Genomic DNA, 16,341 nt, shown 5'->3' on the forward strand with positions numbered 1-16,341 from the left:
GCCTTAACCACTATGCCACACTGCTTTCATCAAAACATTGTGATTTGTTTTACTATACAAGCAAAGATAACAAGTTAAAAACTTTACGGCTGAATGTACTTCAACAAGTTCAGACTAAAAGCACAACTCATGACAGACAGAATGGAAAAGTAAATGGCATCCGGCCAAGTTTCCAAACACAAAAGACAAGCAAAACAGAAACCTTTGACAAAGGCGCACAGGGTTTGGCGGAGTTTCCTTAATTAAAAAAAAGGGAAAAAAATCAGAGAACTCTCCTTTATGATTAAAAAACATAAATCCATATGTGGTAAGTGTATCTAAATTTTATAAGTGAGATGACAACTAAGAAAATACATATCATATGGAAAGGTAATAAAAAATACAAACGAACTTAACATTTCACTTTTAAATGTTTGCTTCATAATTACAAAGTAAATAACTGAAACAAAGAACCCAGAGGCCTTATTTGTAATGTATGTATATACAGCATAATATTCTCAGACCAAAACAAAACTGAATTGAGTGTCAGTTGCCTTACTTTAAGCATTTTTAAATGGGCAGGATTTCTGAAGTGAACATAAAATCCTCAAAACTGCTTTTTACGTCAGTGCTACAGGTGCTGACCTTGAATGGGGCTCCAGTTAACGTACACATCTACACTCGCAGTAGGCCACTTGGAAATCACTGATCAACCTAACATGGATCAGTAAGGTAATGGCATTAACCACAGCGTCACCCGGCTGACTCATTATAGTCTTTAGTTTAAATTTTAAGAATGAATCTGTTGTAAAAATAATGTTGTCTTGCATAGTAGGAAAGCAGTAAGTGCTGACACTTCAGACTGATCATCTACTGTAGGTTTGACTAGACCAGCCAGTTCCTTTCTGTTCTACTTCCTCAACAACAAATTAAATATTATTCTATTGGTCACTTAACATGATGGTCATTAAAATGTGTTACTTCTTTTTTTTGTATAAGCATGATAAAGACAGAATAAAAAAAAACTTCTTTTCAATACAATTGAACTAGAAATATATGGATCAATATTTTGGCTACCCCATTAATGTTTCAGTAATGCAGCAAACAAGGACACTCCATGAGTATAAAAACTGTGAGTGCCGATACCGACACCAGTCCATGAGTTAGTACAATGGCAGCTCCAGGAGAAGTGGTTCAATTTCCAATTCAAAAATCATTAAAAAAACTCTTTGGTAATATTTATTCATCACTTGATTTGATGATGACAATTGATCCTGACACAGCAAATCATTCTTATCAACCATCCACCTGTTGTCCTGTTTAGCTAGTTATGGGTCACAGGAAACTGATTTGTATACTGGTAGCACCAGGCACAAGGCAGAAACCAACTGGATAAGGCCTCAGCCAATCAAAGAGATAACCCCTCACACTGGGCCAATTAGGTTGTACCTCAACTTCTCCATTCCCTGATGGACTGCATATCTTAGAATTGGACACAATGTTCAAAAGTTACAAATTTTCATAGTTTAATATCATACTGCATTACTAAACTATACTGGATTCATTAATCAACTACTTCTACTTAATTTTTTTTTTCATTTCTTGCCTATTTCAATTTTATCAGCAGTGCTTTGTGTAGTTCTTCCTTTTTCTTTATTCTTTCTCTTTCCTACATGGCTGTGTATACTCTACCCAAAAATTACATTTTTATACATGTCACTTGCCACATGTAGTTTGTAGCAGTAGAAAAATTTTAATCTCATATTTTCATGGAAATGAATATAAAAAAGATTTTAAATGAATGGTATCCAATGATATAACCAATACTGCACAATCGCAAGCATTGTCAAATATATCAATGTACGAAATGTCCGTTGTCCATTTACATGCTCAGAATATGCAAAATACATGCATTTTTTGCTAGAATATTATTAATACTTGCTTCTAGCAAACTCTGTATCCAATATAAACAGAAACAGAGAGGGGGGTTGGGAGCATGCACTGATATAGAACGTTGCTGCACCCAATACATGATGAACAACCACAGGATCCCAAAGTAGGACCTAAGTGCAGCCATACAACGGGTGACACTTCAGCATCACACTAGTTTAAACAGAATGGCAACAGTGTGAGGTTTTTTTACAATGGCTGTAGTGCCAATCCTGCCACCAACCCCGGAATTTTCCCTGCAAGTTGGAGGACCTGCTTGCAGGGCTGAATGCAGGTTAACATCATACCCAGAATGGAGCAATTGCAGGTCAAGGGCCTTGCTCAAGGGCCAAATGGAGTAGAATCACTTCTGGATTTTACAGAATTCGAACCCACAAACTTTTAATTACCAGTAAAGGCACAATCCCACAATACAGTGTTAATTTCTTACCTACCGATAAGAACATGGGGGCAAGCTAAATAAACAGGATAGCTAAAAACCAATACGATATTAATAATGCATATTTTAATACATTACTACAGTATATGAGTCTTTGGCAGCACATTTGTGCCTCTTACACAGTGCATGTATAGGAAAAAAGGTGATGCCAACATACGTATTTACTTTATTCAGAATGCTGAACATAATCTGGGCACTAGCGTACTCTGGGAGCAGCAGCAGAAAGATAGACATTGGTTCACCTCTTGGCTATCATGAAAAATGCCTTCATAGTGTCTGTATTATAACTCCTTTCACATGTAGAAAACCTTAACCATAAGACAGATTCTAATATAGTGTTCCAAGGATTGCAGTTTTAGGATTTTTTTTACAAACTGTCATCAGAACTTACACCACCATCTCTATATTTTAATTTTAAATAGAATATGGGAAAATGTATTTCTTTTACTGTTTACACTTGCAGGGAATTTTTATATTTATCTTACAGCTGATAATATGTGTGGGTGTTTTTCACATGGCAACTTCCCTTTGGGATTAGTAAAGTGTCTATTGTATTCATTTTCAAACACTCAAAATAGAGACTAAAAAAGCCATTGTCAAGGGATCAAAAGCTACTGTATGTTACATACAAAGTGAGAACTTAGGCATGCACTTTGCCAATAGGTTATCATCAGCTGTAAACAATAAAGTAAGCTGTCAAAATTGTGGCTTAGGATACCATTAGTTCCGTGTTTCACCTCCATGCTTTTTCCTTCACAACTGGCCAATATGAGGCATTCTGTTATCTCGTGAGCGTACAATGGATCTACAGTTACTGTATAAGCAGGGGAAGGTGGTTTCCTCAAGGTCTCACTGCCAAGCATTAGCTGGAAATGTAGGAGCATCCTTATGATTTAAAGTCCAACACTTTAACCACAAGGTCAAACTGCTTGCCCATAAACTAATAACCATCCATCCATTATCCAACCCGCTATATATCCTAATTACAGGGTCACGGGGGTCTGCTGGGGCCAATCCCAGCCAACACGGCACAAGGCAGGAAACAAACCCTGGGCAGGGAGCCACCCCACCGCAGGGCGCGCACGCACACACACACACACACACAAACCAAGCACACATTAGGGATAATTTAGAATCACCAATGCATCTAACCTGCATGTCTTTGGACTGTGGGAGGAAACCGGAGCACCCGGAGGAAACCCACGCAGACACAGGGAGAACATGCAAACTCCGTGCATGGAGGACCCAGAAAGTGAATCCGGGTCTCCAAACTGCGAGGCAGCAGTGCTACCCACTGTACCACCCAACTAATAACCAATAAAATACTTTTTAGAAACCATAGTTGTAAATTCCATAGTAGTATTCATTGCAAGGTGTTAAATAGGTACATGTAGTACAATGGTTTTCCACTATATGAAGACAAAATAAAATTCCTCAGAGTCATGTAAGCATTATTGCTAGGGACTGAACATGAGCTCTGATCAATTATAACATTCTGCTCCTTCCCTGCAATAACAATGTTCAAGGCCCCATACTCTCACTACAAATTCTAAACACAGTAATAACCAGTGGACTTGAGTCAAAGAAGACATGAATGTACAAGGGAATGATTCAGATTCCTATGCTTGTATTTTGTGTGACGAATAGCTGTTGCTTAAAACATGAGCTTCATTTTCATATGCTTGTTAAATGCCTTGTGATTTTTTCACAAAGTCACTATATACAAAAGATTAACTGGTAAACTGTAGAAAAGACATAGATTCAACAAAAATTCCATTTAGTGATCCTTTACTAAGCCTTTCTAATCTATTAGAAGCAACTCAGCAAAAGCCCATCAGACAGCACAGGCCAGGATCAAATCCTGGTCAAGACATCAAGCACGATGGGACACATGCACACCTACACTCACACATACCATGTGAGGTATCCACATACATTTGGGATGTGTACAGTAAGGAATCCAAACACATTCTGAGAGAATATATAAATTCCATGCAGACTGAAACTGAAATATTTAAAAGTTCTAGTGTAATAGTGCTGTTAATTGTTATTCTTTGCCATGTTAAGGGTGTTCTTGTAGCGACAGTTTAATGTAAAGTAATGAAATATCTGAACGTGTTCTGAGTCTACTGTAAGTGTTCAGTGTCATTCAGCTTAGTATGAGGCCAGTTGATCCCTTTTTCAATACAGACTTTCTCATATTTAAGCCGAAGTCACACTACACAACATATAGCTGGAGGGCATGTCAAACTCGACGACTGAAATTGCTGAGCTCCTCACATGTTAAATTTACACAACTACATATTACAAGGTATGTCAAATTATGTGAGTTTTACATTTTCAAAAGAATTTAGAAATTGCTTTTCAGACATAAAATCTAGTACTTAACACTACATACCAAACTGAAAGTTACTTACTGCAATATTGTTGAAATGGCAGAATGAGGATTGTTTCAAAAATCCATCTATCTATGATATACTAAAATAATATACAGTATAAGATTTATTTTTGGTTGGTGCATCATTCAGCATAGTTAAGTATTGCACAATTACTTCTAGAAACTATAATTACACAGAAGTAGAAAAACCTGTTTAAATAATGTGACTGAAGTTGCACTAAGTGAACTACAGCAATTTCAGATAATATATTGGCTGGTACAAGTTGCAATAGGCTTGAACACAACTAATGCTACCACAGCACAGTTTACGGCTACACCTGTTTACTGCTGCTTTATACTACAAAAATCTAATTGCATTTTATTACAGTGAAATGAAATGACATGGTGGCTCCCTTATGAATAATCTAACAGGGTTTTTTCATGTCTTGCATGCTATAATTATGTTCATAAAGGTTTCCTCTGTGATCTCCAGTAGCAAAATTTTATCTGAACGAATTTTTGACATGAATGTGATTCTTCTCTAAAGTATAGTTTGGAAATGTTGTCATGATTCGTGGATGTTAGAAAATGTGTTAAATTGCTTGTCAGAGAATGTCATCTTCCATAAATAATCTAGATGTGCAAACCTGAATTCCCTTGCATGTTATATATTATGACTTTAGCACAATGGTTAGGATATTATAAAAAGGATTCAAATTTCAAAAAAGAAAATACACATCATCTTTTGAACAAAGTATCCGTGTCGTGCTCCATTTAGTACAAGGTTTCAAAGAACATACTTTTCTAATTTAGATTACTTCTTTTGATATTGCAGCAGCATTCAGAAACTGGCTTATTTCAGGGCTGGAATTTATCAATAGTGTTTACAAAAATAAAAAAAAAATCCAGGTTAAGTACATCAAGTATTTCAGATGTCTTTATGAAAATTTCAGTATGTGAAAACTCCAAAACATATTGTGATTAGTCACACACTGTGCTTGACTTAAGATGGCAGCTCCAGTGACTGAGAAGTGGTGAGGTTTTGGTAGTCTGTATTCCTTAAATGTTAGGACTGTGGGGGTGTTGGAATCAATCCCAGCCAACACAGAGCACAAGGCAGAAACAAAACATGGACAGGGAGGGCACTGGTCCATCATGGGGAGAACACACACATGGGCCAATTTAGTGTTGCCAATTTATCGGCATGTCTTTGGACAGTTGCAGGAAACAGGAGCACCTTCCTTAAATGTTACATGCCTTTTTTGTGGGTTTTCTTTTATTGTAATTCAATTAAAAATTACATTTTTGTGGAAAAAGTATATTAAATATTGTAATTTATTTATTCATTTATTTATCTTTACCACCTCTCTTTAGAGTAGTGTCCTCAATCATGGTCCTGGAGGGCTGCAGATGTTGCAGGTTTTCGTTCCACCAGTTTTCTTATTAGAACACAGTCCTTGCTGATAATGAAACTTGACAATTAACTATATACTGTAGCTTGTCAGTGTGTTCATTCATCCAAGACAAATTTTAATTACACTGCTGGCGTCCTCAGTTACAGTTCTAGAGGGCTGTAGTTGCTTCAGTTCAACAGGTTTTCACTTCAACCAACATTTTTTTTGGAATCCATTACTTTCTGTAAAACAGTATGTTTTTGGGCTTAATTAAAGTTAACTCACTTGCTATTACACTATTTTAGTTTAAAGAATCTGCATTTAGCATTCAATTGTGTCTTTCTTTTCTTAACCAGCCAACAGCCATTAACAAAAAGCAAACAACAAAGAGAGAAGCAGCTCTCCAGCCAAATCAGTTCCACTTACAATGATGAATATGCATCATGAATTATCTGTGTTAATAAAATGTTTAGAAATAAATGAGAGAGAAAAAGTACAGGGTCATGATGCGCAAATCTGTTCTGGTCCACAAAACATATGAATAATTTTCTCAAAAAAGGGAAGCGCTACATTGGGATAAAGAATTGTCTTGGATAAATAAAATGCACTAACAAGCCTTTTAATTAAATAGCACTTTTTCCTACAAGGAAAGTTTTCTAATTAGGAAACTGGTTGGAACAAAACTTGCAGTCACTGTGGCCCTCCAGAAGCATGAGTGATGACCCTTTCTTTAGAGAGAAACCTCCCACTAATAAAACCTTTATCAGGAAAAAACTTCAGCAATATAAGGAAGATGACAGCAGAGGGGCTAAAAGCCTGACCAGTAATAAGATGCTTTGAAAGCAGGTTATTTTAAGACATGCTTGTCACATAAGTCCAAGTGCTACAGAATTGTGCAAGAGTAAGTTCTTCTCACTTAGGAGGTGCTTTGTTAGCTCTGGCAAGAGGTGTAAATCTAGCCAGAGTTGCATGAAACTCAGCAGACAAAAGTAAAAGGTGTGAAGGACAGCCGGGTTCCATGCCCGGCAGGGACGCCCCTGCTGCTTATGTTCCGGGGGAGCCACCATGGGCACTCCCAGTACCTCCCCCAAGACGCTTGGTGGCAGCCTTCCTGGCCAACGGTGATTCCCCAACCGCACGCAGGGCTCCATGGGAGATGGAGTCCTCCACAGCTTGGTTGGGGCCCGGGGTGGCCGCTAGGGCGGGCTGTCTGCTTCCCACAGCCCGGCTGGACGAGTCTTCAGCCCCACCCGGAAGTGCAATTAGGACCAGGTGGTTAATCACCTGGAACGCTTCCGGGTGGGCTATAAAAGGGCCCAGCCACCACCACTCGAGGAGCCAGAGTTGGGAGGAAGGAGACGAAGCTTGTCTGGGAGGAGTGGTGGAGAATTGTGGTGTTTGTTAGTTTTGTGCTTGGGACTGTGTATTGCCTGTGGATCACGGGGAAGAAAAAAATAAAGCCTGTGTTTTTTATACACGTGCCTCTGCATGGTCTGTGCCGGGTCGGGCACTATATAGCGCCTTTTACAAAGGTTATGAAAAAAATGTCTTTAAAAATGAGAAGTGGAGCATCACAGGATTAATTTTTCCAATTAATTTTTAGCAATGTTCAGAACCAAAATCTGTTTAACTCTTTTTGCTTATATAAGTGTCACAATCTAAAGAATTTATGAAATTTAAGATATACTTTAATGCAAAAATACGTGCCTCATACTCGAATACACGGGTATTTTAAATGTACATTCCAACACATTGGAAAAAACACGTGCATAATATGGAAGATGCAGATCTCAGATGTTGGCTCCAATGACAGTCAAAGTGCCCTATAACTGTCTGGCATAACAAGCCAATTTTGAAAAAAGATGGCTGACTGCATACATAAGTTGCATCATACAGTATCATAGTTGTAAATTAACACTGTTCTATTAAGATGAACTTTTCATTAAATGTACAGAACACAACACAATGCTATATAACCCACTAAAAATGTCATATACTGCTGAAAATAAAATATACAAATATAACTTAATGACTTAACACTTTTGACTGCAAAATATCAAGATGTTAGTCCAGTCCCCCATCCCTAACTCATAACAACTTAACCTTGAGTAGCGCACTTCTTCGGACTGTGATCCAGCTGTTCAAAATACATTAATAATTGCAATTTAATTCTTTACAATACATTAGAATTGTGTCCAATATTGAAAGCTGTTATATTTGTATAGGACCAATATCATTCATATACTAGTTTAGTTTATATTGAACTATTCTTGCACACTGTAGAATGTGTGAAAAATGAAAACAAATATTGCACATCTGTCTGATTTTTGATCTATTGTCTAATTTTTATACTGAAAGCTGTCAGATTTTCATCTGAAGCCTAATATTACAATGAAAGTGAACAATTAACAATACATTTTGAAACACTGGTTAATTAAAATTGGGCAATACCGAAATCTCAATGTAAAAAGGATTGCTCCCTTGCACTCAATAACTGGTTACACCACCTATAGATGTAACTGCAAAAACAACCTTTTTGTATTTATTAATTCTCTCACACACTGTAGGGAAACTGTGGCACACTACTTTCCTGAAAATTTGCTTTAATTTGGGGACATTTATGGATTTTTTTACGACCTCTCTCAATCCCTGCCACAAAATCTCAATGGTGTTTTGGCCTGGACAGTTAATATATCAGGTCAAGGTGTTTGCTTTTTTTATTGAGTTTATAAAAATAAACTTTTTTGTGTATTAGATATCATTTTTATGCTGCATGACCCAAATCTGTCGCAACTTTAGCTCAAAGACAGACAGCGTGACAATCATTTGAAGTATAGTCAGTGATGAGAAATCATCTGAGTGCTAGGGATGCCAAGTATCATAAAACATTGACACTACCACCACCTTCCTTGAATTCCATTGTAGCCTTAAGAGATTCTCTGCGGTGGGCTGGTGCCCTGCCTGGGGTTTGTTTCCTACCTTAAGCCCTGTGTTGGCTGGGATTGGCTCCAGCAGACCCCCATGACCCTTTAGTTAGGATATAGTGGTTGGATACTAGATTGATGGATTAAGAGATTCTTACTTTTCTCCAAATCACATAAAAATCTAAGTCTGCCAAAAGCTAAACCTTTGAACATTTTACAGATGCATTTTGGGCAAATACACACAATCTTGTCATGGACTCTTTTTTTGCTATCTCTGTTTTGTGAGATACTCCAGCAGGTGCATAAACATTGCCATAGGCTTCTTTTAACTCAATTCAAAATTTAATATATTTCTTTTGGCGATATAGCACAAGTAGTACAGTAGTGGCGTAGGTAGCATTGCCACCTTATGCATCCATTTCCCCGAGATTGACACCTACAGTACACCTGGATGTTGTACATGTGGTGTTTGCATTCTGCACTCATTTCTGTTTTAAATTTTCGATTGCATCCCGGAAAGTGTACTAGTTAGGTTAACTGACAATTCTAAATTGTGGATGGATGCAGCAGTGGTCTCTAGGATGGACTGGTGTCATGTCCAGGGCTGTTTTCTGCCTTGAGTCAAGTGTTTATGGAAAAGGCACAAGTCACCTATGACACTAGACTAAGTGTGATTATTTTCTCAGATTTTGTATAAAAAACAGAATACTTTCCCCATATCTCCCTATTAGCACATACGACTGACAGTAGCTTGGTGAAGCTGGAGAGCCTTAGATATTGCTTTGTAATTCTATTCAGACTAAAAACATCAGCTTTTTTTCTCCAAAGTGTTCTTTGTATGGTGGCATGATGAGCTAACAACTTCAACTGGATAACTTGAAACAATAGGTAAGAAGGACTGACATTAAGCAAAGTATTTAAACAGCTAATCCTGCCATTCTACCTGAAGCATGCATGCACCCGGAACAGTAAATGATGGGAGACCGTCTACAAAAAGCTTGGACTGATGCTGAAAGAGCTGGTGAAGGTCATCATTGGACGCCTCCCCTATGGTGTGTATGTGTGGGTCGCCACGCTGAACAGCTGTGATGGGAACAATGTGCTGTAAAAACTAAGGTCCTGACTCTTGGTGGTCATAACAGACCCCAAGGAACCTTTTGAAAACAGTAGGATTTTTCCCAATATCCTGGATAAATTCCCCACCTTAGCCTGCTTATTCTGGCCTGTTACGATCCCTTGTCCCTTGTTAGCTAACTCTCTCCTTTGCCCCTTCACCTTCCAATAACTATTGTGTGGTGAACATACTGGTGCAGGAGTGGCTGCAGTCGCATCATCCAGGCAGATACAGTACTATACATTGATGATGGTTGAAGTGGTTACCTTTTGTCTATGTAAAGCACTTTGAGTAGTTTAGAAAAGCATTATATAAATGTAATTATTACTATTATGTATCCCTTCAACTACTGTGAGGTCATAATTGGGGTCTGTAACTTTTCAAACTTGAGTATTGTATGTTTGATCACCTTAAACATTGACCTAAATACAAGATGTGACAAACTTCTGTGTTTTTTGTTATGGTTAATTTCCAAAAAATAAATAAACCATTTCTGCATGAACAATCGGTTATAATGCTTAACATAAGGCAGTACTGGAGGGGTGTCTGTGCTTCACATTAGGTATATTTTACAAATACAATAGCTATTCTAGGCTGTTACTCGTCCCTTTGCATCGGTATTAAGAGTTTAAGTCGGTGTACACCTAATATGATTTCAGACTAAGCTGTATTTACTTGCTATATCAAGGGGCGGTTGGCTCATAACAATCCGCTGGGGTTTGTTGCGCAACTGCGATCATTTCGGATTGCTGCAATAAGGCGCTAGGCGCTTTGAAGTTCACCGCTTTCCCAGGAAACGGTGCCAAGCACAGGTCGAGAAGCCGTTGACTGGACCGTGAAGCCACCTCACTGTTGTCAAGTATTCCATAAGTTACGTTTGCCGCAGACAGCCACCCCGGTCTCTCCATGAGGTCGCCTGTGCAGCTATGTCATGCCAGCCGACCCGTACTGACGTGACAGCAACTACTCGAGTGACACAACACATTATCTACTTCAGGGATCTACACTAGCTTAAGCCAACCATTGTGTGAAAGTCGGTCGTCTAATTTACCTTCATTCGTCCCGTATGTTCAATTTACTTAGCAAATGTATGTTCAAAGGCACTGCAATGTGCTGTTATATCAGTTTACTGGATCTTTTTTTCTGAAATATGGAACAGCCGACAAACCAGCTCTGCACTGAGCAAACACGAAAAGACGCGAGGCATAAAGCGTCACGAAGCAGCCCATGCTGTCGAGCAGATCGATTACTTACGTTGTCAAACAGCGAGCCCACGTTGGCGGTGACCAGCAACACGTCAACTGACGTCCCCATGGTTGTTCCCTCCCGTGGAGAATGCCGACAGTCACTGCGCCGAGCCGGGCAGCCACTCCGCTTAGCCCCCTCCCCTCCGCTGTGTTCTCGCGTCTGCCGCCGCAGCCAAGGCAGGCAGACCGGTTTGAAATGGAAGCGGCCGAGAAGTGCCGCGCGCAGTCGCGTGGCTCAGGACGGTCACATTCGGGAGTGGAAGCCTCTCAGTGTCCCTTCCCCGCCTGCGAGGAGGACGCGATGCTGAAACGGAGAGACAAAGACCGAGTGCGCGGGGGCATATTTCCTGCCTGGCTTGTTCGTTCGTTGTCTTTCCTTGTGTGCGCGTCTGTTTGTTGTTTTTTAAAAATACGCCAGAGCAAAGCTCCACCCCGACGCAGTCCGTGGTTTACGCAAATCTGCACTGCAGCTTGGTGTCAGCGCAGTCTGGCGTACCTGGGCAGCGATCGGTAGGCTACGCGCCAGTAATTTCTCTTTCGGCACTTTTCGAACAATCGCAACGAACGACAAAGCTGGGTTCGCGAGTGTGTTGCACGGAAAATGCCAAATAGCCCACCTAGGGCTGTCGTTCCCCAGATTACCTCAGCTTTTAAACGCGATGTGACATTTCAATAAGTTAAATATTAATATGTTAGAGATAAACTGCCTGCCTGCAAACGACGTTTCTCGTTAAGTGTTTGTCTGTACGGAAACCTGATGGTGACGTCATTGGTCGCGTTCTTTCAAGGGGCTCCCGGGTGGCCAGTCTCATCGCGCCGCGTCCCTTGGACGAGACGGCAAGGCACGCGGAAAGAAGCGCGTGTGTCTGCTGTGAGAGGGAATGTTTTTCTGTATCCAATAAACTGGCCTTCTTTGTTCGGCGTGTTTCAACATAACATATTTAAAGCTGGGTCGCCCCATTCAGAGTTACGAGGGACCCGTCTATCCCGACATCACTGGGCGCAAAGCAGTATCCTGCCATGGCTAACACTTCATACAGTAGTGTTGCCAGGAGCGGACTTAGGCGGGAGGGGGCTTGGTCCGAATCCTTGAGTGTTTTAATATGCAATGTTAAAGTAATGTGGAGTCCCCTAAACAAAACGGGTACTACACAAGACAATGGAGACGGACAGAGTATGCAATGCCAAAGCTTACAGTTATACTTGATAATCATTAGAGCACAGTATGTCATGTCAAATATTAAAACCAAAATGAGTACGAGAGAGAGGTAGGGCAATATTTAAAAACAAGATTCTGAGTATTATTTGCACAATATCAGGTATTTTCAGCTGTTGCGTTAAAACTAAGAAAATGTAAAAAAAATGTAAAAATAAATACACATTGAGCAGGTTTAGGTTTTCACCAGTTTAAAGACTCTTAGCATATCAATTAGCTTGACCTCAGCCCGTATTTATCAAGTGCCTCCGAGTAGGAAAATGGTCCGAACAAGCTCAAAAATCTCAGCGACAAAAAAACAGTCCTCATATTAGGAGCAGTAAAAGCATTTCATGAATTTTCTTAATTTAGTAAACTACTCATAACTTAGGAGAGCTCATGAGCTGTTTTACCAGCAAGGAACTGCCAGGAGATGGCGTTCAGGACAGAGATCTGCACACACGTCTTGGGGAAAAGGTGAATGTTTTGGAAAAGCTGGACAACAAGGAACTTTTAGAATAATATTCATAGCAAATCTTTTGTGCTACATGATTGATCCTTCTACGTGGAGAAACTATGTATTGTCGGCCGAGATGAAAGTGTTAGTAAAGTTGCGTGTAAAATGCTCGTTCGCATACAGTAAATTGGGTCCATTTAAAGTGGACGTGTTGATTCTGTGTTTTGCTTTCCCTCCAGTTTTTGGTTGTCATGGATAGGAATTTAAGGTACACGAGAGATTGAACATTATCCTGTTTGGGGACCTAAGGGTTGTATCTGTGCTGTTTATGGATGGTGTTGTCGTTTTGGTCACATCAGACTGAGATGTTTTGTTCACACCAAAAAGGTTACACAGCTCTATGTGATGTATTCAAGCTGGGAATTCAAGTCTTCACATCAAAAGTAATTTGCTTCTCCTGGCAGAGAGAGGCCTGATGGAGGGGAGCAGCTGCTCAAAGTGGAGAAATTGAAGTGACTCAGTGTCCTGGCCACAAATGAAGGTGGAACTGGTCACAGATTGAGTAGCAAATCAGTGCGACAGTGGAATTTTTGCAAATGCTGAATAAGAATATGGTGGTAAAGCCCATTCAGTCTTTACTCCTGTCCTCGCTTGTGTTTATATGTACTGGACAGTGATCTAAAAAATGAGACCACAAAATACAAGTGGCTGAAATGATAAGCAAGGGAGTTCATTTTCCAATGAGTGGAACAATATGGGACAACTTTATGTTTAGAACCACTGCTCCTCTGTGTCCGGAGAGGCCAGTTGAGGTGGTTTGGGAAAGTACTGTAATACAGACGAAGCAGAAGCAAAGTCAGAACACAAAGAAGGGATTGGTCGGATTGACAGTACTTGGAAATTCCTCAAGAGAACCTAGAGACTGTTGCTGAGGACTGGTTTGTCCATCACAGTCTTCACCAGGACAAGCAGATGAAACATGATTGGAGGAAGTGTAGCTGCAATTGAATAAAGTGCCTTGGGTTTCTTGATGGAAGTGCATAGGTTTAGAAGGTAAATATTGTTACATGTACTGGGGTACAGTGAACATTTTACTTACATGTGCTAATCAACATGCAACACATCATCCTTTATAATAATAAGCCAAATTTAACTTTATCATTCCTAGTTAACTGGGCATGGGGAACAAGGATTTTCAACCTATGTACATCCATAGAAAGGGGCATTATGTTAAGCAAATTAAACTAAGCGAGTGAATGAAGTCTTTTCTCACCATATAGTGGATTCAGAAAGTATTCAGACTCCTTCATTTTCTGCTTGTTCTATTTTGCTGTACACTTATTTTTAAATGGATACATTTGCCATTTTTGCCAGTCAACCTGCATTTAATAACCAACCCATAATGACAAAGTGCAAATGTGTTTTCACAAAGGTTTGCAAATTTAGTAAAAATAAAAAACTGAAACCTCTAATTTGTATGAGTGTTCAGACCTTTTATTCAGTACCCCTTTGGCAGCAATTGCAGCTTCAAGCCTTCTTGGGTAAGTTTCTACAAGCTTTGCAGGCCTGGATTTGGGCAGTTTATCCCATTATTCCTAACATATCCTCTCAAGGTCCATGGTGTTCTTGCCTGACCTGGAAGTGCTTCTCAGGGGCAAGAGATTAAGCACTGGAAGTAGTCCCAGGTCTGCAGTTAAAAGACTCTTGGAGAGTCAGAGTCAGGTGTGAAGGAGAGAGTGCAGGTGGAGAAAAATAAAAGGAAGAAAAAGGAGAGGAAGAGTTGTTCTGTATTGTGAACAAAATGTCTGTATGAAGGTATTGTTTAAATGAAAACCACTTTAGTTAAACTGTGACAGTTGTCGTGCAGTTGTGTCGGGGTTTAGGTTTAAGGCTCAGTGGCATCTTTTACAGGCCACATAAGGGACTTTCACATGATGTTCTAGGGCAAAGGCAGAAGTTGAGCAGGCATTTCATGCAAAACCAGCATGGTCCCTTTAAAACCCAGTATTCTTGTCAATATATCTATCTAAAAATATATCTGTGTTGTATCTTAGAATTAATTAATGTAATACAGAAAAAGTACAAAATCAGTGCATTTGCAAAACATGATTGACAGGGGTTAAGTTTAGCCCAGTGAAAATGATAATTATAGTAAGATATGTAAATAGGTGTACACCAAGATGTATCAAGTCCAAAAAAAATCTCTGGAACAAATCTAAGCAGCCTTCTGGTGAGTATCAAGTAAGCAGCTGGCAAAGTGTTATATTACACAGCATAATAAAGGCTATCCTTTTCAAATCAAATATTTACTTAGTCTTCATGTTATCTAGTTGGATAGGTGCAGTGTGCCAAATTCAAAGCCATTCCTAGAGTGCAGTCTACAGAAAGATGTCACATTTAATATCAGCATGTGTAGATGAGGGGCATTGGAGCTTAAGCACTTGCTCCTAAACTTCTGGCAAATAAACCCATAAATCTGTCATATGTCAAATGATTTCCATGAGGCAGGAAATGAGCATTGTTGCCTTTTTGCAACCCTTTCATAACTTCAGTAATTTTATTTTGAAGGGACTGTACTTTGGCTGCTATAAATTGGCTAACTTAGGAACCAGGACAGTCACTTTCATATGCATTTGAACACATAATATATTTTGTATTCAAATAGTTTATTGGTACTATTCTCTTTACTTATACCCATAAAGTAGGTAATGGGGCCTGAAATACAGGCTTGATTGCTAACTAGACTATTCATGTGTACTTTGCATGACCATTTAATTTTCATATAGATTTTCTATAGTGATTCCACTTTTCTCTACTGTAGGAAGTAAAATGCAATGCTGCCATATTTATGGCACTAGCTAAATAGTCTTATGCCGGTTTTATTTAATATATGCTCAGGCTCAACATAGTCCTAACCATAACAGTTATATGAATGAAAAGATTAAATTTTTATGCAGGCAGATTTAGTGTTTATAAGAAACTATCTATCTACGTTTTTAATCAGGTTTGTCCATTCCTGGATCACATGAAGAAAGAGCCTACACTAATAGCACTGAATGCAATCATCCTTGGACAAGAGACCAGGTCATTGCAGAGCATATTTACACATTAGATTAATCCTTTTCATGCCAAAAGGCACATAAGGCATCAACAATTTGCCTCCATCTGGTGCCTTGTTGTCCTGTCTTGAGCTACGTGTTCTGCTTCACCCTGCGTCAATTTACAATGACCACAGGTACATTTTTGTGAGGTAGAAGGGAGTTCT

The 16,341-nt window shown here is 39.4% G+C and overlaps 1 protein-coding gene across 1 annotated transcript in view; it reads right to left on the reverse strand.

Moving 5' to 3' along the window:
* The window catches only part of inpp5l (inositol polyphosphate-5-phosphatase L), a 125,749-nt gene extending 113,888 nt beyond the window's left edge, over positions 1 to 11,861 (reverse strand). Inside the window, exon 1 of the mRNA XM_039768483.1 lies at positions 11,432 to 11,861. Within this exon, the coding sequence (XP_039624417.1) occupies positions 11,432 to 11,491 (60 nt within the window). The 5' untranslated portion in view covers positions 11,492 to 11,861. The remainder of the gene's footprint in view (positions 1 to 11,431) is intronic.
* Between the last annotated feature and the right edge of the window lie 4,480 nt (positions 11,862 to 16,341).

Source organism: Polypterus senegalus, chromosome 11 (genome assembly GCF_016835505.1).
Source record: "Polypterus senegalus isolate Bchr_013 chromosome 11, ASM1683550v1, whole genome shotgun sequence".
Lineage (NCBI taxonomy): Eukaryota > Metazoa > Chordata > Cladistia > Polypteriformes > Polypteridae > Polypterus > Polypterus senegalus.